Source organism: Tachypleus tridentatus, chromosome 2 (genome assembly GCF_004210375.1).
Source record: "Tachypleus tridentatus isolate NWPU-2018 chromosome 2, ASM421037v1, whole genome shotgun sequence".
Taxonomy (NCBI): Eukaryota; Metazoa; Arthropoda; class Merostomata; order Xiphosura; family Limulidae; genus Tachypleus; species Tachypleus tridentatus.
In genome coordinates, this window is record NC_134826.1 from 59754338 (window position 1) to 59780192 (window position 25855).

At 29.4% G+C, this 25855-nt stretch overlaps 2 protein-coding genes across 37 annotated transcripts in view; one reads left to right on the forward strand and one right to left on the reverse strand.

Moving 5' to 3' along the window:
- Positions 1-97: 97 nt before the first annotated feature.
- Positions 98-18051, reverse strand: LOC143243929 (charged multivesicular body protein 2a-like). 5 transcript variants are annotated; one of them, XM_076487757.1, is made up of 5 exons: positions 17830-18051; positions 13547-13724; positions 11428-11607; positions 7541-7668; positions 98-3674 (listed from the first exon to the last, which is right to left on the reverse strand). In XM_076487757.1, the coding sequence occupies exons 2-5, from the start codon at positions 13718-13720 to the stop codon at positions 3491-3493; spliced, it is 666 nt and encodes a 221-aa protein (XP_076343872.1). In that variant the 5' UTR covers positions 13721-13724; positions 17830-18051; the 3' UTR covers positions 98-3490. The 5 variants fall into 5 exon arrangements, with proteins under 5 accessions (XP_076343872.1, XP_076343873.1, XP_076343874.1 ...); XM_076487758.1 differs by lacking the exon at positions 17830-18051 and adding an exon at positions 17569-17818; XM_076487759.1 differs by lacking the exon at positions 17830-18051 and adding an exon at positions 17651-17815.
- A 20-nt stretch (positions 18052-18071) lies between these two features.
- The window catches only part of fmt (phosphatase 6 regulatory subunit 1-like protein fmt), a 78844-nt gene continuing 71060 nt past the window's right edge, over positions 18072-25855 (forward strand). For 22 of the 32 annotated variants that reach the window (XM_076487723.1, XM_076487726.1, XM_076487746.1 and 19 more), the window contains exon 1: positions 18072-18259. The gene's annotated coding sequence lies outside the window, so the exon portion shown is untranslated. Of the gene's footprint in view, positions 18260-20217; positions 20253-25855 lie in introns of all 32 variants that reach the window. The other 10 variants (XM_076487724.1, XM_076487738.1, XM_076487735.1 and 7 more) reach the window with 4 other exon arrangements.

Genomic DNA, 25855 nt, shown 5'->3' on the forward strand with positions numbered 1-25855 from the left:
TATAAAAAAACTAATATATTTAGAAATATCTGTCAGATAGAATTGCACACAAATAAAAAAGTTTGTTGAAAGACAAATAAAGTGGAAAACTTAAAAATGAAATAAGTGTCCATCTGTATTTATTTGAAAAACAGCATTTATATGTACAAAGAAAACACCACTATTTTACATGTGCATGCAAAACAGCACCAAAGTACAGTTTACATATAAACAAGCTCACTAAATAAAACAGAAAAAAATATGAAAATAAACTGTGTATTAGAACTAGTGGAGGTTATTTTTGTATTATTTATAAATGCAGCTTTTGATCAGAATCATCAGTTTTTTCAAAACTTTTCCTTCCCACTTTACAAGCAAAATTTCAGATCTTCTAAACCTGCAGCCTCTATACTTCTGTTCAATTAACACAATTTAGCTTGTAACCTAACTGAATTTAAATACTGTTTTATTTCCATTACGAAAAAATAATATCTGATCTAACCTTCCATCAAATAGATAAATAAGATAACTGTCATTAGAAAATGTAACACAGAATGACTGACCAAGTACATCAATAACTGGAGTAGCTAAGCAACATGATTTGTATGTGTATGAAAGTTTTGAGATAAAATAAAATGAGAGATTCAAAATTTTACCTCCATTTTCTATGATTTGAAATGTTTTATCTGTTTTTTTCTAAACATTCTCTAACATTAAAATGTTGTTGTGTTTTGTTTAAGTTAAATATAACTAAATACACTGTAAATGTTTTATGCCTACAGTGACCTGTTAACTACCAAATATTTCAGCTGCTACAATACAACTCTAATGCTTCTTCATTTTGTAACTTTTTCTGTGACGCCATTTTGGATCGAAAGTGAAACAATTTGTAAGTAGATCAAATGCAAGTATGGCGCTGACATCTAGCGTTGAAACTAGGTATTATTGAGAATGAATTAACTCATCCATGGCACTATGTTACCAATTGGCTTGGACGAGTTATCTCATCTACGGCACTGAACAAGTTAAATTCAGATTTTGTTTCTATAAAATTGCTCCAAGTCAATTGTATACTACTATAAACAAAACTAGTACCATAACAGTAGGTCGCTATAAAAAGTATGAGAATAAAAGCAAATAAATAAATAAAACTGTCAAAAAATAACTGCCAGATGTAAAAACTTAATTTTCAGATGTTTATATTTGGAGTTTGAAGAATAAATATTAATAAAAGTGAATATAAATATATGTATGCTTGAGAAATATTCTAAACACATTTTATGGTTGATAATGTGCTTATGAAATTATGAAACTTCTAAAAGCATAAAAATGTATACTATTCAACAAATTTAAATTTACATTGTGACTAGATTAAATTTTTTTTATGATCCCAGTTTTTAATTTTTTCTTTTCCTAAATCTTAAATAGTCCTAATAGTAGTTACCCAAAGATATACAATAAAAGGTTTATTATCTTTGTGAAACAGGTTTTATTTTGGGTGAAAAATGCTGCCCATACTAATATTTTTAACAGTTTATTTTTTATATACATACGCATGCCCACACACACACATACATATAAGATGTTATAATAAATTTTTGTGATTCTATGTATAAACTTATAAAAAATATATTTTTAAATTTATGCTTTTATATAATATAATGCAAAAGGTATTCCCTCCCTACATATTTATTCTAAACATAATGGTTAAACATGCTGTTATCATTACTGTTATCTTATTTTACCTTTTTTATGACATTTTTATATGAAAATGTTTACATGTTTTGCCTTACAATTTAATTTTGACTATATTATTTCTGCAAAAACAAAATAAAATGTGTGTTGAAACTGTATATCAATATATTCTTTTTCACATTCAAAATAATCAAGTATTGTTGAAATAATTTTTTAGTAATTAATATTAAAATTTTCATGGTAAACTGAATCTCCTTTAAGACTTATTTGTTTTATCCAAAGCTTTAATATCACAGTTAGCTTTAAACAGACAAAACACATTTTTAAAATGCATTTCATATGAACTTTATCCAAGAATATAACTGTATATAGTTCTTATTCTAATTTATTAATTTCACAAAACTGACATCCAAGTTTGATGTTGATAGTTTAGACAGTGAAAATAGTCAAACACAGACTCAGCATCCATTTCAGAATCTGATGACAACAACGAATTGTCTTAAGCTAAAATGTCAGTCAAAACTGACAAAGCTGTGCACTCATAACGTCTGTTTGATATCATTATTTCAGTGGTAAAAAACTGCTAAATTACACCACCAGTACATAGCCATATAACCAAAATATCTAGTAAACAACATACAACAGCTATCAAAAAAAAAAAAAAATTGCTCAGATGAGATAAAATGGCCTCCCCATTTCAGAAACTGTCAAACAACATCAGGACAAGTTGACTTGTCCCCAGGAGAAAAGCAACATGCAGAAGCCGAGTTAACTTGTCTCTCCCAGTTAAGAGGGTTAAGGGTTCACTGATGAGAAAAATAAAGATTTTTATAGTTATGCATCTAGCTTATTAAGCACACAACCAATTTTCCAACCTGAACTGCCCAAAGAATCACAATGTTGTTTGGACTTAAATGGGTTTCTTGTGTTTTCCAAAGAATACTTATCAATTTATTAAGTTTCTGTTACATATTTTGTTAATAATTAGAGTGTTGAACTTTTATTTTTTTCTTAAGTCCTGTTTTTAATATATTTATTACAAAACAAAACACAAAAGCATGTGTATGGGTCAGGTTGTCTGAAAAAATACAGGTTTTCATAAGTTTTTTTTTATATGTTCACTTGGATGCTTGCATTCTAATAACTTATGACAAGCAGCAAGGAGAAGTCAAAATTAAAGCAGAATAAAGATAACGTTTGATACAAGATTAGAAACTTGAACCTAAGCAGTAAAATTACAAGCAGTCCTTTAAACATGCATAAATGCTGTTAAATTCTTTATGTTTTATATATATATATATATATATGTGTGTGTGTGTGTGTGTGTGTGTGTGTATGCTTGTTTTTACAAAGTGACAGAAATTTCTTGAACAGTGTTGAGTTGACTTCCCTTTCCAACTGGATAATGTTCCTTTGAAATATCTCTACCAAATGATACAGCTATGAAACAGCTATTTTTTCTATACTATTGTAATACAAAATATACAACTGCACAAATCACAATAACCTATATGTTGATCATTATAAATAAACTACAGGGTACAATATTAGCATGAAACATCCAGCTCAGACACAAAGCAATTATAAGTTAGTATTCTGAAGGCACGTTAAAATTATAGGCCTAAACTATAATTATTTTATAACTTTCAAGATGATACTTTTAATTAACATATCTCTTGCTGGTCTGTAAATGTCAACTGATGGTCTCTCTCACACACACATACACACATATATACATATACAATTTCTTGAAACTGAACATTCTGTGAACAGGCCAGGTTGTATGAAAAGATGTTGCTAATACCAGTTCTGAATCTCACTCTCTCCTAAGGTTCTCCAAACGAGCTTGTAAATCTGCATCTGCATCAGCTATTGCAGTAGCAGCAGGCTTCTCCTTTTGTGATGTTGTTGCTATTGAAGTTGATGCTTCTGGCAATCCTGTCAGTTGATCTGTTAACTGTAGTCCAAGTTCATCCAATACCTGTGCAACAACTGCATCACTGTCAGGATGGATAGTATAAAAAAAGTACAATGTAATTTACTTAAGAAAGTCAATACTTACAAATGAAAATAAAAACAAAACAATGTTCTCTTAAATCATCAGTATTGTAGTTCAACAGTATGAGTGCAAATTTTATATAACTGTCAACAGCCAGAGAGAAAGTCTTGTTTTAATAAATAAATATATAAAAAGAAACAACTTTAAAGTTTAAGGAATTATCCTGTAATTAAACACATAAAAATGTTTTTTTTTATCAACATGGTTACAACGCTTCACCGACACCATCTGGTTGACATTATACCTGGTTATCTCAGGTTAATCTGGTGAAATGCTGTAACCATACTTATTATATTATGTGTATTCAATAATAAATAAATTTTTAAGGAAAAAAGACCAAATTCATGAGTGATTCAGCAAACTTGTCCCTTGTATGTAACTTTTAAAATAAAGTTAGACTTCTTGACACAGAGATTTTGTCACATAAATGCCAAGAGTGCATATATTCCCATGATGTGTTTACAGTAACTAGATAACCATCTACCTGTTTTAAAATTAACTATAGTTTTTGCTCATCTACAAAAACAGTATCCTGGGAAGTTTACTGATCCATGACTAAACACAAAGGTCTGCATTCTAGAAGATTTATGTTGTACTGCAATGCACCTACTTGTGCATTCAAAAACAAAGCTTTCAGCACTTAATATGTTGTTAACATTAATCTCTTTTTTTTTAATAAAATTGAATAAGTAAAGCTTTTAGATTAGCTTTATTGAGTCAAAAAGTAATTAATGCATTCTGTTTATAAAGATGGGCTAAGAATAATATTTAAAATCTTTTCAGCATCTGTTCCTTCATCAACAGAGGACATTACATAAATTATGTAAAGGATGTTGAAACACAACTAGAATGTCAGTGGCATAATAATTGTTCTAATCACATTATTATATTTAATTAAATAATTCAAAACGTAAATTTAAATAACATTTTATATTACAAGCTGTGCATAAGACAAAATTGCACTCAAATATTTAACAACCTTTACTCACAAAAATGTCACACAAGACTTTATTGCACTGGAAAAAATATGAAATAGCAGCAAAATAGAAACAAAGGATGCAATAGTATTGCTCTTGTTCCAAATATTGCAACAAGTTAAGATGACTGACAAACTGAAAACTTACAGTCCAGAATTTGTTTATGGTAAAAGTCTGGATTCATACGAGTTATTACATATTGATATTCAAGCCATATCTTGTTCTGCAGTGATAATATTAGTTTTTGTTGTATATTTTCAGATTTCATTGCATTAGTTACCATATTCATATTGCATTATGTCATAATTTTAGTCTTTAAAATAATGAACATATATAACTTTTTATTACAACATTTGGCTACAGAACATTTATTCTCCAACAGGGTTCACTATTGCTCTTAGTCCTCTTTAATTCATTGTCTTTCAAAATATGTAGTGCATACTGGAGGGATTTACATATTTTGATATAAGTTTAGAAAAACAACCTTCATATTCCAGGGTTGTATGTACTAACCCCAATGAAGCTTCATAGGTGAAAAGTTGGTTCAATTAAAAAAAATATTTTATAAATAATTAGAATATAAAGGTTGGTTTTTTCTGAGTTTTTTCATCAAAATGAACAAACGTTGACCATTTTAAGCATCACATTAATTATATTTACTCATGTTTAAAAAAACTGTTATTTCAACCTTCATTCATACACAAGTCTATATATTCCACTAATATGGCAGATTACATTATTATTTCTTCTCAACTGTTTCAACAATAAAAATGCCACAAAAGTCAAATGGTCCAAAACATTAAAGTAACAGACTGTTTTAATCAAATGCATACGAGGTCAGTCCATTGGACCAATCTTGTTTCAGAGATGGAATGTTGGCTATTAATTCTGAATCTACTTCATGTATCAAGATGACACATGGCAAGCTTTTAGTACAACATACAAGTCTATTCTGCAAAAATCATCAGACATGTGACAGAAGTATTTGTTCTTAATACATATTTGTGAATTGATGGTGACAGTCTAAGTGAAGTATTTGCACCATTTCTGGGTATTTCAAATGCTTCAAGTATTGAGCAAGTATATGCAGTATGGAGAAGTTTGATACATGCTCACAAAAGTATAAAAAGTATTATATAATGATGCTTAATCAATCAAGAAGAGAAATATATTGAGAAACATTTTTCTTTATGTTATCTACAAATGATGCGACTGAGGAAAGTTATAAAAACCTCATTAGAGAGAGATTGGAAATAAGATCACCATCTACAAACTGGCACTGCTACAGCAGTGAGAAAGCTATGGGAAATGTTTACATTGTCTCACTCAAAGTTGCCAAGAAAGGAAAAAGTCTGAACTTTAATGTAGTATGTATATCAAAAGTGTGTGTAAAGATACAAGTAAGACTTTATCTATATCAATTAACACATGGTTTTGGTTTTGAGGATTATAAAATGATCAAAGAATAACAACCACTTACATGCAGACAGTTGTGTATACTATGTGGAAGATTGTAAAAATATATCAGAAAGTCTTTGTGTAAAAACCCATGTTTTAAGCTAGAAAGTTGTAGAAGGAGTAAAGAAAAAAGTTACAGTTACAGTTAAATAGAGTAAAAAGAGTCATATTTTCAGTCATTGTCAAAATAGCCAATTCAAAAGTCAGGTAGTTGCAGAATTTCCAAGTTCTATAGAACTATGACAACCCTTGTGATGAGCTTGGCCAATGTTCCTCGTTTAAGCTCTCTGTAACTAACTTACTGCCATATTTTCTAGGATTGAATAACATGGTTAGGATATGGTTGACTCAATATAGTGTAAATAAGTTTGTATAAAATATCAAAAGTGGAATTAAAAAATGTTTAGATTGTAACAACAAAGGAGTTTTGTTAATTATTTTGAAGTTGATTGTAACAGAGAGTATTGTGAAAAGTACATTAAAAATGTTTGTGTTTGAATCTTAGTCATAGAGTTAGATTCTTTACTTTAATTGTAAACTTCCTTGAGTTACTGCTTGTGCACTCCACTTGGCACTACATTCCTCAACTTAATTAAAATAAATTGCAACTGATAGTAATAGTCAAAGTTCCAACAGGTAGCCTACTGGCCTGCCCATCAAAGTTCCAACAGCAAGCCTACTGGCCTGCCCATCATAAGAGTGTAAGGTGATGATAATGTAAAGAATAAAACTACTTTTATTCATTTCCCCTAAAGAGGGCCATCTGTTAGGGCCACTTTTTTTAACCACTTTTACCAATATACAGTAGTATCTTGTCTATCTGCCTGTTAATAGAAACTAAAATGATGTCACATAAGGGAAACTTAGCACTACAATTTTTACTGTCACAAGATCAGTACAACATGCACATGACATGAATCATGAGAAGAATTATGCACTCTGTAGGCTAAAACACAACATATGAACTTCAAAAGCAAGAAATAAAAATAATTACTTAATGTTGGTTGCATTTACTCTTTAAACAGTACAACTTTTGGGGTCACTGTGAAAGAGTGCATCAAGTCATGTTGTTTGCATAATCTCTGAAACATCTGCAGATTTCTTCAGTATTCCTGTATGTTGTATCTGGTATTTACTCTCCTCTACCACAAACTATTGCTAAGTCAGCAGTTTAATATAAAATTAATAGTTAATAACTGAGAGCTAATAAATAACAGCAAGTTTAATAGCACTCTGTTAAAAGTGGTTGCATGTGCTTTTTGATCCTCACCCACGTACTTAGAATTAAATGGATGTGAAACATATTTGCTATTTGTCACACCCTTAGCGTTCTTTGTTAAGCATGTGACTAAGCGAATAAATTTTATATTACCTTTCTTCTTCCTCTTCTTCACCCATAGCATCATCAATTGCATCATTCATCATTTCTTCTTTCATGTCCATTATTTCAGACTGTTTTTCAAATTCTTGCATAATTTTCTGAATTTGTGGAAGTTTAAGCTAAGAAAAAATGTTAAAAAACATGATTATTCTTACAATGAGAAAGAGGAAAAGTTAGTACATAACAGGTAGATGAAAATATACACGTTTGATTATTGTATTCTATATAGTTGTTGTTTTTTCTGTTGTTTCAAACAACAGTTATCAATCCAGTTTGGTTTTAAACAAGTTTTAAAGTTATACCCAATGTACAATAACTTCAAATAAGATCAGATAACTGTGTTGAAAATGCTAAGGAAAGGGAAGATATTTAGCAATAAGTAGTAGGATTTATGTTATCATAGTTAAATCATTTTAATTTTTCATGTAACATTTAGCCCTTTGTAAAACAAAACACTAAAATTTATTTACACACTATATTTTTGTGCAAAACTAAATAGACATACAAATAAAAATAAGTAAAAACTGACTTTATGCACAGGATAACTTGCTATTAAACCATTTCAACTTGAGAATTCTATGTGTATCTATGAAATGGCATATTTAGTTTTATTAAAGCTTGATTTAAATACCTTATAATTTCAATGATATTGTTTAATTATAAAAATATAGAAGCATATCATCACATTCTCACAGAGATTAATAGTTAGAAAAATTAATTTTAATTTTTCTTTCTTTCTTCAGTTCACAAAAATCCATTAGAAAAAAAAATATCAAAGAGGTAAATATTATATCTAAACTTACATTATCAGAACTTAACATTTAATTACTCTGATAATGTATTTTCAATAGGTACTTACCCCTCTATTCTTACCCAAATCTGTTTGGACTTGATTTGCCCTTTATGAATTGCTAAAAATTTTATTGCTAATAGTGCACCACTTGTTTAAACACCTTCACTTTTGTTAACATTTTAGAGCATGTGCTGATCATGTGACTCCCTCTACTATTTTAGCATGATCCTCATTTTCAACAACTAGCAGGTACAAACTAGATTCATCAGCATATCAGTGGAGATAAAGTGCAAGAAATGGTAAGTACCTATCAGAAATACATTTTAATGTAAGAAAATGTTAACTTCTGAAATGGTACTGCTTCTTATCATCCAAAGCTAGATTCCCACATTGCAAAGGTGGAAGGGCTAGTGAAGGCATGATAGTATTCAATCAAGCAGAGAGCAACCATGCTGAAAGAACAGGTGTGCCATAATAAGAAAAAAAAGGCACATCTATGGGGTATAGCACTATTTTGGAAGAGATATGTTTTACATCTAGTAATGAATACAGTAATACATATTGGGCAGAATGTAACAGGCAGGCACCACAGCCTCAAGAAAAGAGACGTATGACACTGTTCTTCAGAGAAGTGCTGTATAACTATGACATAAAACAGCACAGTATGGACAAAAATAGAATGACTACTATAAAATCAACAACAGGCCCAAATAAGTATGTGCCAAAGGTAGTGTTTGGGCACACAGGACATATCAGATGCTGTTCAACCTGGCAAAACAATCAGCAAAAATGTCTCACCGAGGATTTTGTGAGCAACAAGAGTGATTCTCCCCATCAAAACAACAAAAAAAACAAACAAAAAGAAAACACCTTAAATTAGTAGTTTGATGATAATTGTCAGGTAATTCAGAATAAGCCTGTTTTTATTAGCATGGGATATAGTGATAGTCCTAGGAAGGTGTCTGATAACTTGGTATAACCATACATGACTTGAACTAAAAAGTGGCAAACTGTATATGAATAAGCAAAGTACAGTCCATGTGGGCAAAATAACATCCAGAGAAAGTGCCTTGGGATATGTCAGGTTATGGCAGATGTGATCCATCTGGGTAGGACTGATGAAGGGGCCTGGGGTTTGTTGGGGGCTTGGCAGTGGAATATTTTATTTCCGCAATAAGACTGAGGCATTAAGAATAACTAAACAAACAATTTTAATAATAATCCTGTTTATTTTTGGCTTAGAACTATTTATTGACTGTTGTAAACATGTAAAAAATCTTTATTTTTTGTAAGGGATTTTATGAAATAAATAGGTAGGAGCATGAAGGAGGCAGTACAAGACATGTAACGACACAGAGAATGAATGGAAGAGAAAAGATTATCAAAATCTAAACATGAGTAGAGATGAAAAAAAGAAGGTAAAGAAATAGGAGAAAAGGTGAAACAACCTTCATGGGCAGGCCCAGAAAGGAAGGTCCAGTCCAGGTAAAGGATAACATAAGAGGAATGGTAAAGGGTGCAGGAAACTTTAATGGCATTAATATTGAAACAATGATGATCACAAGCCAAAAGAAGAAGGCAATAAAAGGTCTTAATAGAAAGAAGGTACAAGGAACTTGTAGCAATAGGTTCAAAAGGTGAAACAAACCCACTCTCAAGCAATAAACAGGTGTTGAAAAACAGTGCTAATGTTTACAAGAGGGTCAGAGTAGACTGCAGGAGGGTACAGAGTTCAGCAGAAAATTGATCTGATGAAACAATTGTAAGGAGGAAATCATGCATCAAGTCTTGTGGGGCTAAAATTCAATCTTATAGATCCATTTTAAACAGTCCCAGTTCTCCAGGGCTCCACTTGCCCTGATAACCCTTTTATGTATGATTTCCTCTGTTGATGAGACATACCCACACCTGAAAACAATCAATCAGCAAAACATTGAGCATGGTTGTCAGATGAGGGAAGAAAAACAAGATAATCCTAATGAGGTTCCTCACCTAATAGTGAAAGCAAAGAATCAAAGGCTAAATGTGAAAAATTTGAAACTTGACATACCTTATTAATAAGGTATATGAAAGGTGAGGTTGATAAACTCTCCTGACTGTCAGTGTTATGTTAATGACCAAAAAAAAAGCTGGGGTCAGAAAAAGAGTCCCAACTTTCTTCACTTTGATGAATGTCTTCCTCAAAAGCACATTCAGAGGAAAAGGGAGTATTAAACAATGGTCGAGCAAAAGTATCCAACTTCTCGCAAATTAAATCTTGAACTTCTCAGCAGATATTGTCAACCTGCCATGCTTGGGACTAGCAACATCAGTATTTTTAATATTGGTGACAACATCATCATCTGACATAAAATTATAATTCATATTTGAAAGCAGAATTCAAATTATATGAGGAATTTTTTAAAACAAAACTGACTAACTTTTGAACATAAATACAAAAGTTAAAATGTTAAGTTTAACACTCAGGAAATACTGATAAGCAATTACAAAGGAAACACTAGGAGTTGCATGAAGAGTGAATTAAACACACATTAATACACTCTCATGTCAATCAAGAAGGTGATGATTTTGATACTACACTACATGGTGCAGTATGACTGGTGGAGGGTAGTTACACAATCAATGCATGTTCTAAAATGGTGCAAAAATAAGTTTGTGTGCTGTAAGGGATAAAATGTTAGCAATGCTTAAAAGGTATCCAAGGTTGAGATAGATTTGGGTAAGAGAAGGTAATACCATTTTGGAATTCAAAATATGTTTGTTTGAAATATTTTCTCATTAAAACAGTGTATATATATATATAATGTGTATCAAAGTTATACATATAATCTGAATTATTATTTTGACATAGTGTTTTCTTACACCAGAAATAATTAAATAATACAACTCCTATTTTAGACTGATACCTGAAAAAAAGCAATCCTTTTTTATTTAAGATTAATAATGTGTCCTTACACATAAATAAATATATTGTAATGCAATATTTAATTTTTCATTTTAAAAATTATTCACTATTACAAAGTAAATCAATATCAACTAAGTATAAAAACAATAAAAACTACCTGTAAAAACAATTCATGATTACCTGGTTATTCATGTTTTGCATAGCTTTTGTAACTCCTTTCATAGCTTGGGCCATAGCATTTTGAGATCGTAGAGTTTGAATTTTAAGTGCTACAGCTTGTATATTTGCTCTCATCAAAATAAATTTTTTGACATATCTTCTTGTCCTCACTAAGTCTTTTGCCATAATCTTTACTACATCCTTAGATAGTAAAAAGTTTATCTTTTAGGAAGCTAATCATAAAATACTACCATAAAAAACACTAGAAACACAAACTTCTTAAATAAATCAAACAATTTAAACAAAATGTAAAATTAGTTGGTGCATAACCAAATTTAGAATTTTAAACTACGTATTATGTTAGAAATCACAACAAGAATCTAAAGCTTTTTTTGTAGTTATACAGTATGAAGCAATAACCATTATCGCACAAAATATCCCAGTCCCAAATTCTGGTATGTAAATCAATCTGGTTGGTGTGATTTTGATATATAATAAAATCCTTTTCAATCCAGATTTTCAAATTAAACATATGAAATAAAGAGTTTCTAAAAAGATGTTTATTAATATTTATATTTTTTTTATTTTTCTTACTATGTTTGTTTCAATAAAAAGTGAGAAAAAAATTTCTGCTGTTCCAAAAATCTGCTAAATATTGAGAAAAAAAATTGCTTGATGTTAGAGATTACTGTAAGACATTAACTAAAAATATAATATTTAGTATCAGATCAAAAATATTTTACTTATTATACAATGTAGTGATTATTATTTAATAAGAGATTCTTGGAACTATATTTGCATGTAGGACTAAGTTAATAATCGTAATAGGTAGATCTTTTATGGTGAAAGTAAACTTTGTGGGTAAGATTTTATCTTGAAATAGAATAAATGGAACACTGTATAGCATATACTTTGGTTTTCATGAAAAAAAAAATTATTTTATTACTAGTATGAAAGAGAACAAGATAAATTTAAAATAAATACACAACAGCGTAAGATCCATCTGGAACATGAATAAATTATCAGAAAACTAGTATTTGAAGTAATTTGTATATTACATAAGTTTAGTTACTCAATCTTCCATGAACACTTGTTTGTTCTGCAGGTATATTTAACTTTAACTATACTATATCAAAATGATAAAATTTCAATAATCCTTTTCTGGTGTACACCTGTAATAAAGATGCTAAAATGACCTATCCTGATAAACCTATAAACTACAAAATGTTCTCCTATATGAGCTAACTAGTCAGAGCTTTTCACACTACCTAACCACTTATTCTATCTTGGTATAAGAATGGCAGCATGTTAATCAAAACACAAAAATGGTCAGTTCAAACAGGAGGGGAGGAAGTAACATTGAAAAAAAAAATGTTGCTTTTTCACTATTATAAAGACAAAACAATGGGGGAAAACCTTTGATCTAGCAAAACAAAAAAAGAAAATAAAACAAGGAAAAAAGAAATTTCATCACATGAACCACAAGATTAAAAGTTGTAGTATGTAAAAATATATGTAATTCTTCATCATGAACAAATCTGTTTCCAAATTAAATTAATTACATAATAAGAAAGAACTAATACTAAGCACAAAACTGTACACAGTTTGAGATAAAACTGTTACTATTTGGAATTTTAAACTTTACATATTTTTTTCTTTTGTTTTTAAGATATGTAAACCCCTGTGGATTCTATTTGAGAAAGAAAATAATTAAGTTGTGTTGGAAATAGTTGCAAAGTAGAGATGCTTGATTTTAAAATGAGAGACAGCTTCCTTACTACCAAAGGCAGCTCAATCTAGATAGGGTGGGATTATAGAAGCATGCCCCCTAGAAGATTATTATAATAATATAATTCACAGTTGCTATACAAGTCAAATATGTGAAAGTGGGGCCCAGGTTTCAATGCCTTTGTAAGTATAAAATTACTGAGTTATCACTTTTCTACGATGTGATATATACTGCACGACTCTACACAATAAGTGGTTATCCATAGAATATACAGATGTTTATGTTTGAACATTCAAGTAAATTCATTATTATAAAAGAAACTGAACTTTAAATTATTATCAACTGGTGTTTAGAATATTTTTTGTAAATTCTTAATCTGTTGATGAATTAAAAAGGATAAGAAGACAAGACCATTTGACTATCTTTTGCCATTTTCTTAATATCAGCAATAAGTTTCTTTTCCTGCTGTTCCATTTTTGCCTTTTCTCTGTCCAAGTCCCTCATAGCCTTGTTTAGAGCTCTTTGATTCTGTCTAAGTAATTCTTCTGGAGTCTTCCGATGACCAAATAACCATTCAAGTGGCATGTTTCTTTTCATTCAAAACAAAAATTAAAGCAAATACATAAATCTTTCATTTAAGTATTTCAGGTATGTTTTTTTTCATTCAAAACAAAAATTAAAGCAAATACATAAATCTTTCATTTAAGTATTTCAGACACTGTAAGTGTGAATTTGTTACAAATAGCCTTGCTACTACAAAAATGGATGTCCATTAACTTTGAAAAATAAATATTTAACATAAAAATATATTATGCATGCATCACAGAATTACCAAACAGCATGTATCTCATCTTAAATCACCTCTAAAATTAAACCAGGACCATTTTTATCCTATTTTGAGTTTTATTTACACTGTATACATATTAAATATTTTATTGAATAGTTATCCAAACTAACTGAAACAATTTCAAAATATTCTTCCATATAATTGGATTGGTAAGCAGGAATAAGATTCTTAAACATATCTGAAGAGACCAACAAAAAACTATTTCCACTCTCATTATCATAACCAGTAGAGAACCCACAAGCAGATCTCTTCTTTTAGGCCTCAGCTGCTAATATACCTTGTGTTGTTCACAGTAACGTTTTTCACTTTCAAAACACGTCTTGCAAACCTGAGAACATAAGCTGAACATATTTAAGCAGTTTTTTTTTTTACTTGCAAGAGTTTTTTTTAATGTTATATCTTCCCTTCATCAGCATTATTTGGGATCATGTAAAAAACTGATATCTATACTATTTACATAAATAATGAATAACCATAATCCCAAGCATCTGAGGACCATCCCTGGTTACCTTCATTCAGTCTTAAGATATTATTTAGTAACAATACAATTGTATTCTGCTAATAAGATGCAACCCAATTTCTACCATGATTAAATATTCCCACTTATAACAATTATTAATTGCTTACACATCTGAGAGAAAGGAGAATGTCTAAATATGTAAATAAGAATACCCTAAAACACAAGTCTATCCAGATTACTAAAATATACAAAAAAATCAAAGTGAGCAAAAGAATCATGGCCCATTAAAGTCACATCCTCATATAATAAATAAAATGATAAATAATAATCCCAAACTATAGAGCACTGGATAGAATGGATGATTTTGATGTGAAAATACCAAAAACACAGACATATACAATTTTGATGATAATATTTGAATTACAGGGTTTTAGGTTGTGTAATAGAGATAGAAAATTAAAAAAGGAGGAGGAAGAGTGGCTTTATACATGAAATGTGAGTTATATGCTGTTATATTTGAGTACATAGGTATATATTACAGAAAAGAGTGAAGAGGTTTAATCTATTTTGTTTGTTATAGTAGATATAAGAGGACAAGAATTTTAATTAGAATTTATTACAGACCATTAAATGAGATTTATGATAAATTTTTAAAGTGAAATTATGGGGATTTTAATGTCAAACATAAGAACAGGAAATTTTAAACTACATCAGGAAGAGACAAGTTTTTAGAAACAATTGAAAATGGTTTTTCTTTATTAAGACTGGGCAACTGAATAATTTGTAGATACTGAAAAAATGTGAAAATGTTTTTAAATATTCAAGACAGGTATGTTCTTTAAAAAATGTGGCTGGAAGTAAAGAACATGGTTGGAAGACAAACATTATAAGATTAAAACTAGTGAAAAACATTATAAACAGTTTAAATTGACTGCTTTGATGGAAGATTTAAAGAATTACAAATCAACAGAGTTTATTAAACAGGGCATTAGGCATTTGAAAGGGTGTATAAAATAGATTGGCTGAAAATATAAAATAGTACCAATTTTTTGAAATAAATTAAACATAGGCAAAAAGTTAGGATGAAAGCAGTACCTTTGTGGGACTGTTAAAAAAGGCTGAATTTTAATTGCTATAAGATGGTTAAATTACTAAACTACACTTATTCAGTTTTACTAATAAGCATTCAACCTACTAGATGGACAGTGTGATTTCACTTAGATAAAATTTTGCATTACTATTATTTGATGTTCTATGAAGAAATTACTGCATAGGGTGATAAAGGTAAGTGTATGTGGATTTGGTTTATCTGGATTTATGGAAAGCATTTGACAAGGTATCACTAAAAAAGGCTTGTAAAAATTACTTCTTTGGGTGTGATGATAAGTTGGCTCAAAATAAATAACTGGATAGAAGAAAGTAGAAGATTGTTACAAAAGAAGTTCAGTCAAACTAGATCAATATCATAGTCCCATCTAGTGAAAGTGGGTTTTCTCGGGATATTCCTATTTACCCCCACACCTAAAACGTAGGCATGCACCTGTATATCCTGAACAGTGTTATGGAAAAAAAAAAAGATCTTGGTGTTTTGGTTGATCAACTAGTCTACAAGTCATTTAAGCAGTTTGCTGTTGTTAGAGGTAGAGCAAATGGGATTTTAGGTTGTACTTACAGAAAAGTTGAACATAAGTCTGAAAAAGATACAATATAATAATATATGTCACTTGTTGTACAACATTTAGAGTACTTGGGCTTTTTATCTTAAGAAGGACACTGAATTTATGGAAACAGTTAGAAAGATGACTACTTAGATATCTTGAAAGGCTGTCATGCTAAAACAGTTCAAGATCTCTGAAATAGTTTTCTTTTGAAAGAAATATCAAACAGAGTTTTGTTTTGGACTTAATAGTAAAAATGGTAAGATAAGGGTACAAAAATATCAACTTTGGCAAGGTAGAAGACATTTTAAGCTAAGACTCCTTTATTTTCCTAACAGAATTGTTGCCCTTTGTTCTGGATTGCCCTTCAATGTGGTGGATGCAGTTTATGTATGAGAAAACTTGATAAATGTTTAAATGATAAGGTCTGACTTCATTGGTTTCCTTTTAAAGTTTATATTAATGGATGGAATAATCTTGATGGCACAGCAGTAGCATATTATTATGACATAAAATAATTAAAATCACAATAAATATATTTGATACTTCCCACTCCTCAGTACAAACTCACAAATAGTTTACAATAACACATTTTACAATATTAATCCCAAAATATATGGTAAAAACCATGACAACCAGGTATTTTTCCCTCCATTTCTTCTTAATTTTTTTCATTGTAGATTACAAATCAGAGGCATGTGTTTTCAGTTTTGTCTTTTTTCTTCCACAAGTCACCTTTCAGTGACTTTAAAGCCTTTGGTTAAACGTATGTGGCTTTACTTGGTCCTTTCTTAAATGAAAATTATTTAAATAATGGAAAGTGTGGGAATTCAGTGTACTTAAATTTCAAAAAGTCTGACAAAATATTGCAAAGGAGCATTGTATCTCAAATTGTGATAAACTTATCAAACTTGATATGGACAAACAGTAAAAATTTCTTTAAATAAACAAACACCACCATTTTTAAGGATTGTAAAAGGGCTTAAATGGGCTGTAAGGTGGTTGGATGAGAAAAAGCAGGAAAGTTAAAACTCTTTGTTAGTAATGAACTATTTCAGAGATCAATGCTTGAGCCTTAATTTGTTTGTTTCTTTTTTATTCACAACAATGTTGTTTACTTAATAAAGTTTGTAGATGGCAACAAATTTCTGCATATGTCAAACTGCATTTAAGATGCTAAAGTAGTACAGATTAACTTGGATCACTAGGTAAGTAAGACAATGAACCTATGTTGAATTATAATAAATGTGAGGTAATACATTTAGGTTATCATAATTTGGACAACACATTTATTACTTTTAACATAATCAACTCAAAAGTATGACTATAAAGAAAAGAATCCTGATATAGTATAGTATGACAATATTTTGTTGTTAGTAATAAAACTATTGAAATTTTAAGGTTTATTTATACACATACTGAAATTAAAGAGGTAATTATTTCTATACAAACCACTAATAGATCTTACCACTTTGAATACGTAGTTCTACTTACTTCTCCAAAGGGTTTAGGAAGGTTATTGATATTAATTTATTAGTATTATTATTTACCTATTCAATTATTGGAAAAGGCTTAGAGGATTCCATAATTTATTTAAGTCTAACGCTACCTTTACTCTCTGACTTCAGTGATAGTATTAGTAGAACAATTAGAACTGTACCTGAAGCGAGAAAAACTATAGACTGTAACACTAACAATTTAAATTTTCCTTTAGTGTTGTAAAACTTACTGTCAATACTGGAGTTTAGTTATCGTGTAAATATGGTGTTAACAACTAGTAGAAGAAACTGATGGTGCTGCTAACGATTAAAATACACTGTATATACTAATCTTGCTAATTTAGTTTTCAAACTTAAGTTTAACTTGTGAACTGACGTTATACTAACAAGCTCAAAGAACATTAAATTCAAGTCGATAAAAATACAAAAATCAGGAAAAAATAAACTAGAGTGCGCTTTAAAATCATTTCACGTCATTTCTCAAATTTAATGAGAGTTTACGAGATGAAGTTGAGTTCGCCATTTTACTGTTTGATGTTGTACGTCGTGCGAACTTAACGTTTTAAGTCGTGATGATAGAATTTTTTTTAATTAAATAAGTGGAAACGCGTCATCAGATCTTTGAAGTATATTCACTAATTTGAAGTAATTCCCTTTAAGGTAATTAAGGTTATATCTATGCATGTATTTAACAAATGTTGGGTTGTGTATCGCTCTCCATTACAAATTAGGCTTAGCACAAAATTAACGTTTAACGTAACGGCTAACATTGATTAAGCCTAAGATACAATTATATACTACGTATTTAGAACCTAGCTGAACCATTAATGTGCTGGTTTGAATTTTATGTGAGAAAAGTTATATGAAAAACGCAACTCAATACTATTACTGGTACAAGTTAGAACTAGAAGTTAGGTTGAGAATTGTGACGTGATTAACAATAAGAGTGGCATGAAACTACCTCTTTCAGTTTCAGTCTTGATGTACTAATTCTTAAAAATAAAATTATTAATAAACATAGTTGAACTTCAGTTTACAACTTAAAAAGCATGCTTTCTCCAAAGGGTTAGTTGTTCTTTTATTATACTAGTCATATTGCAAGTAACATTTACATTGTCAGTGGATGTGAAACTGAAAATATAAATAGCATTACTTCAGTGCGTGGTGAATAATACTGTTGGATGTTTAACCCTTTTGGCATTTTTTTCTTGTAACGTAGTGAAAAAATTCCATCCAAGGTCAAATCTCATTCAACAAAACAATTATTCATATCTAAGTAGTTTAAAGTAATTTATGCAAAAAGCAAAAAGAACAGGTTTCTCAAAGAACTTTGCAAGTTGCTAACTAAGAACGTCATGTTTGGGATTGTATTATGACATTCTACCTCACTTAACAGTATAATCATAGAGAATTGTACATTAGAAAAAGGTACAGGATACTAAGATTCTTCAAGATGTTATAGTATTTTGGGAAAAAGAGATCAGTATAAAATTTTGTAATTAGCAAGATGTTTTATAAGATTCTATAATATTCTCCAAGTAAAATATTTTATGGTCCTTGAAAAGTTATTTTAAGGTTTGGGATTTTCTAACAATTTCTATCACATTCATATTTTTTTTATATTTTAACTGAATTGATTTATTTAGTAGTTAACAGTAGAGCACAATGTGTAGTCCTTATAATAACTTTAGTTGATTATTTCTGTAGCTTTAAGTTCATTAAGTCAGTCTAATTTCAAAGCAAGAACAAAATGGTTTTAATGTTTAACCCTATAAATCTAGGCCTGTCTCTTCTGCACATTTCACAGCATTGCATTCAAAATTTAATTAAACAATTTTGTTAACAATATGTATCAGTAAAATTAGCATCAGAGTGTATTTATAATTTTTTTTTCAGAAATGTATTAGTTTCAAAAGAAAATATTTAAAAAAAATTCTGTCCACTTCTGCATCAGATTTGAGTATTGTAAACTCTTATCTTTTAATTTGTATAATTTCAATATAATAATAATGCTGCCTCACTTTTCCTTAACAGGGGATGCATGAGCTTTAAATTAAAACAATGTAACTTTAACAGCAACCATATATTTCAAAGTAATAAATTAAAGAAACTTTATCTCAAATTTTTAAAATCATAAGAAAGCTTCTTCACAAACAGTATTTGCAGTTTTCTTTCTATCAACTAACAAAGAAAGGTTTTGAGGTGATCTCATTCTTGAACACCCCACAACTTACTGACTGTGAAAAAGCTTGACTGTTTGAGAAATTCCAGGAACTTTCATTGTTTGACCTTTAATCTCTTTTTAATATTCAATATTGTCTAAAGTCATCCAGTGACTCAGTAGGCTGAAAGTAATTAACCAGTTGGCTTTACAGAATGGAATAGAAATAAGGTTAAGTTCAGTGTTGACCCCATTATGGTTATATTCTCCATCGTTCATAATGTTTACATACACATGCACATAAAAAAGTTTATTTGAAACTAGTACCAATAGACATTAGGCTAGTGGAGCATTTTATTAGGTTAGTGATTTAAAGCTCATGTCATTTAACAGTTTTTTAGTTTTTAAGTATTTTAGTTAGAAAACTGAATTCTGGTCTTTTAACATTTCTTTTTAGTGAATTATTTATGTCTTGAAATGCATCTGTAAGAGGTAAGTTGATTTTCTGTCAATGAACATGAAGCTACATGTGCATACATAAGTGTATGGAAAAATAATTGAAATCTGAAGGTGATAAAATTAAAGATATGATGAGAGTTTATTCAAAAGTGAATAAAAAGGTATTCACAATTTTAAAAATTTATCACTGTACATTGATGATCTAGCAGTAGCAAAATTATGATAAAGTAATAGATGAAATATTAAATTGTACATTAAAAATACTTGATTATTAAGTTAGATTATAGATGTTAAGCAAATAGAGTATGCTAAAAAGACAATTTTATTCACAGTATGAAAATCATCTTGCACTCATATTGACTCAATAAAAGCTTTGGAAATTTGAAACAAACATTATTAAAAATTCTGATGTTTTATGTATAACAAGCATGTAATGATCAATAAAAGCATGCCAAATTTTATGAAGATTAACTTAGTAAATTCAGAGTTCTAGTTTGTAAAACATTATTATTTTCATGCTCATGAAAAATGACCAATCAATGCTTGGAATATTAATGGAAAACAATTAAAGCAGTTTAATTCAGCCTCGATGGAAAACAAAACAGTTGAACTTAAAACCACATACAACAATGTACCAGTAACCTAAACATATGGAAAAAGATATATACTTTTCTTAATTTATCTTGTAATTGTCATAAAAACAAAGTATCATATAGGTTTTTAACCATGATGATAACTGTTTTTTTATTTCTACAAATAAATTTAACTTTGTTGAAACTGTCTTTTTACAATCCTTTACTATCCCGAAGAAGAAGAATGTACCACATGAAAGTTTTAGACTTCATTTGAAAACCATTACAACATTTGCATGTGATCCTGTGTGCTAACTTTAGAACATAATATATTGTAATGTGATATAAAAGTATTTTCAAATAAATAGAAACTTGTAAGTACTGCTACAACCTGTAATGAGTGCTTGTGTGTCCATGTAGTTTCACTTTCAAATAAAATTATTTCTATTACTTTTCCAAATGCATATAATTAAGTGTGAGGTTCTCAGCTGCATTCATAACTTAAAGGTTTTGGTCTGTCATTTTTTTGCTCTGTGCTACCCACCAACAGCTTCTAGTTACCAGTTGGGCAAGAATTGTGAGTGTTGACATGAACTTTAGTTAGAATCAGCCTCAGTTACAGTTTAGTTTGACAGGAAATATTAGGACCTTATTGAATCATTATTTCACAAAGCTAAAGAATTTCTTTGTCACACCTTGCAGAATTTCATTGATTCTGTGCACTGGTTGGACAGCAGACAAAATAACATGCATTTATTTATCAAGGCAGTCAAGTTTCATTTGTTGATCTGTTAATACTATCGTGTGTTGAATATCCTGAGAAATTTATTTGTTTTATTTTCTGCACTATTATACTTTAAAATTTTTATGCATTAAAAATTAATTCTGAGTGATAAAGCTGTTAATGCTAGTATGACCAGTAGACGAGTGCATCATCTAAAAATTGGGGTCAGGCAATAACGTGATTAATAGATAGTGTTGCTTACTGTAAAAATGTCAGCATTGTAAGAATAAGACAATCATGTTTCTGTTGGTGGCTGCATTTCACTTTCTGTGAACAAAAATTTGGGCACAAATTTTTTTAAGAGATAATTTGAACACTTTGCCAAATCTCTAATGACAATGATCACATTTTTACCATTTGTTTTTAAAATGTGCAATAAACATTACTACCATGTAAATCACTTAATGAAAATATTTTACTGTATCTAATAAGGGTAATATTATTTAAACCATATCACTATATCAGAAATAATTATATAGCCAGTTGGCCAATTTATTCATTGTGTTGTTTGAATACTGTAAAAAAAAGTATATTTAGGCGGTGAGAATTTTAGCCATATGATATACTTGTTAAACCTAACCAAACTTGTGTCTTTTCATTGAAGAAGATTTTTGTAGTTTATCAAACAAATACAACTTGACACATAAACACTTTCATGAGCAAAAAGAATTCCTGAGTAATGCTTGAAGAATCTCTGAAAATAATTTCCAGTTCTTTTACTTGTTTTAGTCTTTAGAACTTCACTGTGTAACTAGATTATGGGATATCAGACACAGGGGCTACAACAAGAGCACCAGTAAGCATAAGTTGCAATAGATGATGCAAATATTCAAAATAGCAACTTTTGCTTGTAAAGCTTGAAAACAGTATTTGATATTATAGAATTACTAAAATTCTTGCCATTGTTTAGTACATATAGATATATAAATACCATAAAAGACTTGCAAAAATGATGTACTAGAAGAAATTACCCTTGGTACATATATATCTCTATATAAAATTTAATATCCAGGTAGCAAATGCAAGGCATTTCTGATTATAGCTTTTGACCTGTTTTTTATCCATTTTGCAAAGAAAAATGTCTTGCGTAAATAATTATAGTAATGCATATTAAAGTTCAGAAAAGACATCAATACTTACTAAAAGATTATGAAGTTTCATCTAAAACGAAATTACAATTTACAAGTGTTTATAATTTTTGTAAGGTAATTGCAGAATACTCAATCAAGAAAACAAGAGATTGTTTAAGGTATTTCTTGATGAGAGAGTATTGATGTGGAGATTTAGAAAAGTGCACTTATGTCAATCTACGAGGCTGCACATTTTGGTAATAATTCTGTAATGAAGTAGTTACGTACATATTAAGAAACAAGGATAATTATTTATGTAAACAGTTTGTGTTCAGTGTTTGAAGTAATTTTAGTGGCATTATTTTGATGATTCATTTTTCATGAGTTTTCAATTTTTTCAAAGGTAAATGTGAGCTCAAGCATTTTCTACTTTTTCTGCTTTTATAGACAAGTAGATTTTATCTGCACCAAAGTCTCACAGGAAATACTGTTGTTGAGGTTGGTTTTTTTATGCATTGAGGTGCATTACTTGATATGGGAAGTAAAGAACTGCACTTTTAACTACTATATAATCTGCAAAAAATAATAATCAGTAAATTAACATTTTTTTCACAAGTACACAAGAAATTAGATGCATTACAAAATTTTTATTCGGTACATGCTTGTGAATGATTGATACACAGGTTGACTCGGACTAACAACTTGGAATGAAAGTTTATGTTTGTATGAACAATTTACATAGTGCACTTGCTTAATTTTTGCAACCTCCAAGATGCATACTTACAGTTTGTTTATATTGTATCTGTGTTTTTCTCTCTTCTAAGTGATTTGAAATTAACAGTAGGTAACATGAAATGTTAAGAACTCTTACATCAAACATCATTTTAAATTTTAGTCTACAAGGTTAGAGCAAATACACATTGACTCCCACCTGTGCACATATAGTTGGACATTATTACTTGTGAACAAGATAATACAAGATTATTTATGTTTTAAATTATTGTTTATTCATTCCCTAATGGATTTCAAACTTTGTAAGTTGAAGTTATAATTATCAAATGTTTTATTCTACAAAGTAAATGGATATTATTCTACTGTTACGTTTTTTTATTTTAAATTTAGGGTACTTAAATATCCAAAAATACCTAGATTTTACTTGGACAAAATATTTAAATTTTTGATAAATGAGTTATTCTTTCTTTGATTGCTTGCAAAGTGTATAACTGTGTATTTATAGGTACAAATTGCTTAACAAGTAGTTTTTTGAGCCTAATGAGCTCTATATTGAGCAAAATTTATTGTTAACAGTGGATGTGACAATGTTGTTGAAATATTTTTTTCAGTCTTCTTTGGGAAAAACTCAGTGGGACTAAATAAATAATGTAGTGTGACAAAGTACAATAACATAATAATGATGTCTTATAATAAGTATAATTGTTATGCTCAGTCAGCTTTAAAAGAAAAACATCCACACCATAAAATTTGTTATTGCAACAAGTGGCTTATATAAATAATATTACAAGTACTGTATTTGTTTCCTAGCATTCTTGATAGATTCTGTATTGAGCAGAATGTGTCATTGACAATGAATGTGGTCAACATGGTATGGTTAAAATAATATAGCCTTCAGAACATTACTGTGCAACAAGGTTATATCAAAAACAGGCATATAACAAAAGTACCAGCAAGTGCAATGCAAATACAATAGTTGCTGCAAATATTTTAGTGTTGCCTTGTGGACTTCCTTGCAGTTGTCTGTTCCTGTTAAAAAAATTGATACTGTGGTTGAAATATTTTAAACATTCCTAATGGCATGAATAAGGAATATTGCATTAAAAAAATGTCTTATGACAAGTATGATTAATTTTACACAGCACTGTTGCAACAAGTGATTAATAAGTGAGGTTTAGTTTCTTATTCAAAGCCAGGGGTGCGAGATAACATTTCAGTTTTTTTTTTTATTTATATTAAGGGTACTGTCCTATATATTCAAAAATTCCTGTGAGGGGTGCAAGAACATATTAAATTTTTTAGGGGTGCGGGCAAAAAAAAGATTGGGAATTACTGTTCTAAGCAATTCAGTTACCAAACTAGAGTTAATATAATGTTTAATGTATAATGGGTTTAATTAAAGAGGTTGCATTTAGCTTTTTACATTTTTTTAATCACTTTATAATTTAAGATAAATTTTAAAACTAATTTTGGATGTTTTTAAACTATTCTTTACAATTTTAATTGAGAAATATTGTAAAATCAATATTTTGTCATTTTTGGGCATTTATTTAGTGTATAATTCATGAAGAAAAATAAAGTTTGGCCTGTAACAAAACAACCTACTTGTCAATTGTTTTTAGTTCTTGTTTTTTGTTTTTCTTTTGTAATTTTTCTGCCCATTCAAAAGAAGAATAAATATTTTTGTTAAGAAACTATCACTGCTTGATAATATTTTATCTATTTCTTAATTTTCAAGAATTTCCCTTAGCTTTTGTACAGGGCTGTTGAAGAATTGTTGTATTGCCACATCATGTGATTTTATCAGTAACTAATGAAAACAGCTATGAAAGAAAATTCAGATGTGATTAGATAGAACATAAGTTATACCATGGTGTCAGAGTGGAATAAATGCATAGGAATAAGAGGGTTTTTTTTAATATTTTATGTAAGGATTCCTTTTATTTGTGAATTGTGAAAGTATATACATGTTTGAAAGCTGTAGAAACTTTATTTAGTAAGCCATCACATAATTTGAGATAAGGTGAATTTACACAGTTTAGAGATGATTTGAATGGGTAGCAATAAATGTACAATGTTTAGGGTTTTGTTATCAGGTACAAGTAAGATTAGCCAGATAAAGAATTATATATATAGTATACAGAAATCACATGATTGGAAATTACTTAAGGCTTAGTAAAGATATCGTATTGTTTGGTTCTGTGTTTTTTATAACAATGTTTTTACTTTTTTAAAGACAATATGTTTATTTTGAATCATATCACTAGTCTAACTCATTGTTTGGATATGATAGAAATTAGAAAATATTCTGAGTACTTAAATATTTATTGAATATTATAATGGTGATAGTAGATTGTTTTCAATATGTGATTATCAGTGTATTTGATTTACATAAACAGTGGGGAATTAATGTATATTTTAATAATAAACACAATTTGAGACTTTGTTATTGTGTGGTTGACATAAGCAGTTAGTTTG